The sequence below is a fragment of the Phaseolus vulgaris genome, chromosome 3 (genome assembly GCF_051622355.1).
Source record: "Phaseolus vulgaris cultivar YP4 chromosome 3, ASM5162235v1, whole genome shotgun sequence".
In the NCBI taxonomy this organism is placed as follows: Eukaryota; Viridiplantae; Streptophyta; class Magnoliopsida; order Fabales; family Fabaceae; genus Phaseolus; species Phaseolus vulgaris.
The window spans coordinates 7,960,159-7,967,409 of NC_143500.1; the positions used below are offsets into that span (position 1 = coordinate 7,960,159).

General features: G+C 29.6%; 1 protein-coding gene across 1 annotated transcript; it reads left to right on the plus strand.

The window, feature by feature from the left end:
• The first annotated feature begins 224 nt into the window (after positions 1-224).
• On the plus strand, positions 225-1,673 carry LOC137806433 (uncharacterized protein At4g22758). Its single transcript, XM_068606553.2, has 2 exons — positions 225-752; positions 1,235-1,673. Exons 1-2 carry the CDS (start codon positions 521-523, stop codon positions 1,444-1,446), a joined length of 444 nt encoding a protein of 147 aa, XP_068462654.1. The 5' UTR covers positions 225-520; the 3' UTR covers positions 1,447-1,673.
• Positions 1,674-7,251: the final 5,578 nt, after the last annotated feature.

The following is a 7,251-nucleotide window of genomic DNA, read 5'->3' on the forward strand; positions in this document are numbered from 1 at the left end:
TTAATTAGATATTTTGATTCATCAAAACTGCTTTTAAGTGTAGTCAATAACATGTTTAATTAGGAAGCTAACCAACATTTGTAATTGTAGAACAGGTATGATTAGTCTAGGGATTAATTAACCGACTCTAAAATTCAGAAAACAGGCAAAAACAAGAAATTGATAAAAAGGAAAAACCCTAATAATTCATCCCTATTTAAAGACCCCACCTTTCTCTCTGAAACACCAAAACAAGTCTCAGGGCTCCCTTACCCTTCTCTGGGATCCCTTACCGTCGTGAATGGTGGAAACCCTTCGTAGATTCTACTTCATGCGCTCCCGTTTGCCGTCCAGGGCGAGCGCATTCGGGTCTTGCAAGCGAGCTTGGTACTACCGCTGCCTCGGCCTTGACCCCTGAACTAGTACTCGTCTTTCTGCATCTCTATTGCACCGTCTTGGCTCCATTGCCGCTTTCTTTCCTGTTACCATTCCTTGTTTCGTTTTCTTTTTCTTGTCGTTGTCTTTTGTTTCGCTCGGAACGATGTTGACGAGCAAGCAGAAGAAGAGCCAGAAAGCCAACGCCAGGAGGCTCTTGATCAGCATCAATGTACTGGGGAGTTCGGGGCCGATTCGGTTCGTGGTGAACGAGGAGGAGCATGTCGGAGCGGTCGTCGGCACCGCCCTCAAGTTCTACGCGCGTGAGGGCAGGCTTCCCATCCTTGGAAAGGACACCACCGGTTTCGCGCTCTATTGCCCTCATCTTGCATCTGACGGTACTTTTTCTCTCTTCACCTCCTTCCCAATTTCAATCACGCTCATTAATCCAAAATAAACACCCATGCTTTGTAGTCCTCAATTTCGATCGCAGAAACTGTTTTTCTTCGCGGGTTTTGTTTGAATTTGATTACCACGCTTTTGATTGTGTTTGTGTTTTTCTTGATGGTGTAGTTTTTAGAAATTGTTGTGTTTTTGTCGCAAGATAAGTTTCAGAATTGAATTGAAGAAATTATCCTAGGTACATTCACTCGATTTAATTGATTTATATATATGTGTGTGTGTAGCTGGAGATGCTTAAGGAACAGGCAAATCTTCTTCATTGAGTTTTTGATCGGGAAAAACTTGATACCGAATTAAGATATTTTTGTTACTATTATCGTATTATGCATTCAGTAATTTACAGTATTGAGGGTGGAATTAAATAACAGTGTAGTTTTGTAGTATAGTTGTTCTGATTTGCGCGTTTGAGGTGTTGCAGCTTTGAGTCCATGGGAGAGAATAGGGTCGCATGGGGTTAGAAATTTTATGCTGTGCAAGAAGGAGGCAGAGTCAGATTCTAGGGGTGTGGCTGAGGAAGATGGAAGTGAGAGTGGGAATAGTAATGGCAAACATTCGAGCAGCAGCAGGGGAAATGGGAGCTGGAAGGGTTGGTTCAACATATCCCTGAACCTCAAGATCTCTTCCCAGTGATTCATCAATGGAATAAAGGAGAATTATTAATGAGTATTTCTTATGATGGTGCTTTTTTGTTGTGAATTCAATGCCCCTAGTTCTTTGCTGTTCTCCCAAGGCAGAGAAGGGTCTTTAGAAATTTGGCTAACTTGAGATTTAGGTTTTCAATTTTTGTAAATTGAAGTTTGATTCTCACTTCCTTCTTGTCTTTTAAGAGGGTGAATGGAAGCTAGCATTTCTGAATATATGCTACTGGTAATTGCTGCAAGGAAAATGCATTTCAGCAGGAACCTAGGTTCCTAACTTGATTTGTGGAACTCACTAATAGTTTCCTTTTTAAATTAAATTTATAGATGCAATTTACTCAACAAAAGGTATTCTTAGACTTAATAAGTTTTATGGTATTTTTTATTTAACGACTCTTTCTCTTATTTTATAATTTTCTTAAATTTAATTGATAATTATAAGTATTAAAAAGAATGTAGTATTAACAAATTTTTCTTAAATTTAATTAATAATTATAATTATTAAAAAGAATGTACTATAGGTTAACAACCTATATAGCATTGACACTTATACGGGACACAAAGATACATAAAATTTTTAAAATGTAAGATATGGGGACACGAATCTATATATTATATAACAACCTATATAGCACTGACACTTCTCGGAACACAAAGATACATAAAATCTCTAAAATGTAGGATATGGGGACACGAATTTATATATTATATAATTTATATATTATATAATTATAAATTATATAAATTGACCATAAAAATTTATATGAACAAGTATGTTTCAGATTATTTTTTTAAAATAGAAAGATATTTTTTTATGAGAGATTCAAAAAGATTTGTTTCTTATTTATATAATCATAATAACAATTATTTATATAATTATAATAACAATTTATACAATAAAGTTTGAATTTTTAGAAAATTAATGTATTTTTTTAAATTGTGTAGTAACCCTACTAGAATTGTTAAAAATAAATATTTTTTGAATTTCTAAATTTGACACTTCACGAATACATTTTCTATCGATGTTATACGGGTGTGTCGGTGTCCGATACAAGTATCCGATCGACACACCATTTAAGAAAAGTGTCTGATACAAACATCTGATCGACATGCCATTTAAGAAAAATGTTCGATCTTCTTAACTAACAACACTTTTATGATTTTATTCTGAAAACTAAGAAAAACAATAAAAGTAAGAAAAACTTGGCATACACCACTGTTTATATAACAAGGAAATGATTTTAGAATATCCAAATAAATTCTACAAACATTTAATTATCTAAATAAGAATATAATAAATTTTAAATAAAACAAAACGGTGATATACCAAACACCTAACGTAAAGAAAAACTTACATCTTAGCATTTATAAAAGTCATACTAATTATATTTTTTTTATCAATTATAATATAAACTTTTTACATATTATACTAATCAAACTCAAATTTTATAACAAAAAACTACTCGATTAAAGTTTATAAATAACTTAGCAACATGAATTAGCCACAATATTTAATTGTCCTAAATTTATTATTCAAAAGAGTCAATCCCTTGGTCCATCTCAAAGTTAATAACCCTATTTATAATAGTAAACATATAATTTATTTATTATACAAATAAAAGCACAATAAATACTTTCAGCCTATTAATAGTAGACTGTTTCTTTTAGTTATTTAATATATTTTTTAATTGATAATATGAAAGATAGTTTTAATATTTAGTTGCCATTTAATTGTTAAATTATTTATTTATTGTATTTATATATGTTGACTAAGTTTTTAATTTATGATCAATCACACATTAAATTTATTCTAGTCTACAAAGTGAGTTTGTTCTATATTTAATTTAATTTAAATAAAACTGAAAAATTCAAATTACTTTGATCATTTAAAATAGATGTGGATTTCCAATCTATTTTATTGGATTTGGTTTGGAACTAGTTTGAAAAATTCAATCCATCAACACCTTCTAGTCAAAATCAACGTTAAAATAATTCTATTCAATTTAATTTAATAAGTATTGTTGTTGAGATTAAAATATCCACTCTATAAAAAGTTTATTAGTAACTGTTTTATAAACTGATTTAATTGGCAAGTGTTTTATAGCAATGATTTAAAACCGTTTTCATACTATCTTTAGATATTTTAATTTATCATTAAATATAATTGTTTTAATTTGTACTGATCATACTGCATTAAATTATCTCAACTTTTCTCAATTTTATTAAATTAATTCTACACTTTTATTTTTTACTTTTTCCATGTTTATTATATTGAGTCTTGACAAATTTTTCATTTCATTTAAATTATTATTTTCATTGTTCATACATTTTCTATCATTTAACTCTTTTTTTTCTAACTTTCATAACGGTTTTATTTTTTAAATATTTTCATATTGTTATTAGTTTATTTTCATATTCGTATATACTTATAATTTTAATTATATTTTATATATTATAGGATTTTCAAGTTTTTACAAATTTATAAAAACTGTATATTCGAATGTATTTTAAATTTGGTTACTTCTAATTTTACTGCCATTTTTCAATTTTATTTCATATTTTACTTTCTATGTTTTCCATGTTTTTAGTATTCACTCATTCACCAGTTTTTCATTTATTTTTCTACAATATTTTTGTTCATTTTTTTTTTTGTATTTAACAACTATTTTTTAAATTTTTGATTTTTTAACATCATATTCTCATATTACTCATAAAGTTTATTATTTGCTAATATGTTTGATTTCTAAGCTTTTTCATATATTTGTAAACATTGCATGCAAGACTTTCAATTTATTATTAAATTATTACTCATAATTTTACATCTTTTCTTTCTAAATTTTCTATATTTTTAACATACTTTTGCAATTTTTAATTATATTTTAATCATTAGTGTCACGTGTAAATTTGAAAATTGGTTATAAACTAACAAAAGGTTAAATTATGTTTTTAAGTTTTTAAAAAAAATTAAATAATTTCTGAGAGTTGAATAATTGAAGTTTAAGCTTGAGAGATATAGTCTTAAGGTATTTCTCTTCAAAGATGATTTTAACGAAACTCGTTAGATACAATTCTAACGGGATAAATACTTTAAAATTTGAATTTTGGAAATTTTATCCTTATTTAATTAGTTATGTAGTATAAAAGATAAGAATATAAATTATTTTTATATTGGTTAGTTTGAAAACTCATATTACATATATTTCTTCATCGATTAAAATTCTATTAACATAGACTATATAATTCTTGATCGATCAAGGTCCTAGACTAACACTAAAATAAAAACAAATATTATTTGAACTTAGTCACTTATAGCTAAGTGGTAAGTATTCTTTTGGATACAACCACTTATGAGTGCAATAATATGTATCTTTGAACACAACAACTTTTGGATAAGCATGAATATTGTTTGGACCCAATCACTCTTGGTTAAAACACATTGGTAAACAAAGATTGTGATATAAATGTTCACTAGTTTTGCTCATTAAAAGAGAGTAACATTCTAAGATGGATATAGAATGATAAACACTATTTTAGGTTGCTCACAAATAATGTCCTTGTTTGCAAACAAAATGATGGAAGCATCCTTCAGGCAGTAGTGTAAGATTTAATAAGACTTAATAAAAGCTCTTAAAATTTTCCCCAAGTTTCTTGATTGGAACTCAAGTGACATTCTCCCAATGAAAGTCCCTTAGTTGGATAAATTAGGAAAAAAATACTCTCATTTTTTAATACTTTGAATGAACAAAGATATGTCAAATGGAATTTAATTGTCATTCAAAGACGAAATGATTATAAAAAGGGGGTAGGCTTAAATAAGTAGAGATTTCTTACACTTAAAGCACTAGGGGATATGGGATTAAAAGAGCAAAACATAGATGCATGTTGAATTTTCGTCATCTTAAGTATCAAAGTTCGACATTTCCCACTTTATAAGCTCCAAATGTCTACCATGTTTTGTTTTGACTATGTGGGTGTGAGTGAGTCGTGTGTACCCTTTTCATGTCTCTCCAATTAAGATTTTGATTTTCCTAATAAAAGGGTTGCATGTTGACTCCTGAAATTAGGGTTTCAACTCTAAAGTCAAACCCTGATTAGGTCCATTAATGCATTTGTTTTACATAATTTTTTTTTAATACTATACAATTTACTATTTTCATTTCATTTACACAAAGATATCCCTAAGACTAAGAAGAAGAAAAAAAATATTAATATTCTTCAAATGTTGATTCTCCTCTATTGCAATGAACCGGGAAGGGAATGGAAACAGATGAACCCTAATCAAGCACAAGCTAACAGTGATGGAAGCGTGAGAAGAAAATAATATTGAGGCAAAGACAAAGTCAAAAGAATATTATTTCACACGTATCTCTAGTAATTACAGAAGATGTATATATAAGAAAAGATGTTGCCTAAACAAGTGGCAAAAAAAAAAAACAGAAAAGGAAAACCTAATGGGCTTATGCAATAAGGCAGACCCAATCTACTTAAAACAAAAAAAGTATTAATAAAATATTTTAACAAAGGGTCATGACTAGAAGGGTTGAGAAAGAAGAAGTCAAGAAGAATACTCACTTTATTTAGAGTTTAGTCTTGTAAGAAAATGCAAACACATGTATAAGTATAGGTCTTTTCTTTATAATTAGTAGAAGCATAAGTAAGCCTCTAATTGGACATCAATTAGGGCTTGATTGGGTGGTCAAAACCCTAGCTAGCAAGTCAAATTTTAGCTACTCCAAATTAAGACTAGTGGTTAAAGCTAATTTAGGAGGTCAATATGCGACCAACACTCTTTCTTCACGACTAGCATTTAAAAACACCCTTTGGTGTGATTTGCTTGAAGTGGAATTTCTCCTAGGGTGTGTGTCAAATTGAGTTTTATTTCCTTTGTAAAAATAGTCTCACATCCCCTGATTCATAGAGTGTAAGAAAGCTCAAACATCTATGTATAAAACTTTTTACCTCTTGTAAACATTACCTTGAATTGAATAAGAGTTGAGTTGCAAAATGAATGATTTCTTCTTTTTCTTTGAGGTCACAAAAATGGGAGTAATATTCTTCTTTTCTCCTTCAAGGATTCTTTCTTGAGGAGAGGAACTGGAGTTTCTTTTAAAAACTTGAAAAGTCTAATAATATTCTAAATTTTATAAGTCTTGTGCTAGATGCTTAGATATGTTTCTATCATAACCATTTTGATTTTCATAATAATGAGTTGTTTGTTACGATGTTAAATATGACCAAATTTTCTGCGACCGATTTAGTCACCGAAATTTCGGTTGCTAATTTGGTTTTCGAATTTTGGTGACTAAATTTATCTGCGACAAATTTAGCAACCGAATTTTCGGTTGCTAATTTAGTTTTTAAATTTTGGTGACCAAATTCCATGCGACCGATTTAGCCACCGAAATTTCGGTTGCAAATTTGCGACCACTTTATAATTCGGTCGCTAACGGCTTTGCGACCAAGGTTTTCGCTTTCATCTTTATTTGGTGACTGTTTCGGTCGCAGATAGGATTAGCGACCGATTATAGTAATTTTAGCGACCGAATTTGGTGATCGCTAAAAGTGATTTTTTTTGTAGTGTTATGGGTTTGTTGTCATACTTTTACATTAAATTTAGAATTATTTGAATCTTGTTGATTAAATACCATGTTGTATATCCTTATGTCATTCCTTGTAAACCAATATTTTGATCTTAGCATATAGGCTTTAGAACTTTGTTGTTGGATTCTAATATGTACCTATTATATAGGCTTTAGAACTTTGTTGTTCTGTGCTCTTGTATACGTTTTTGTGGCCT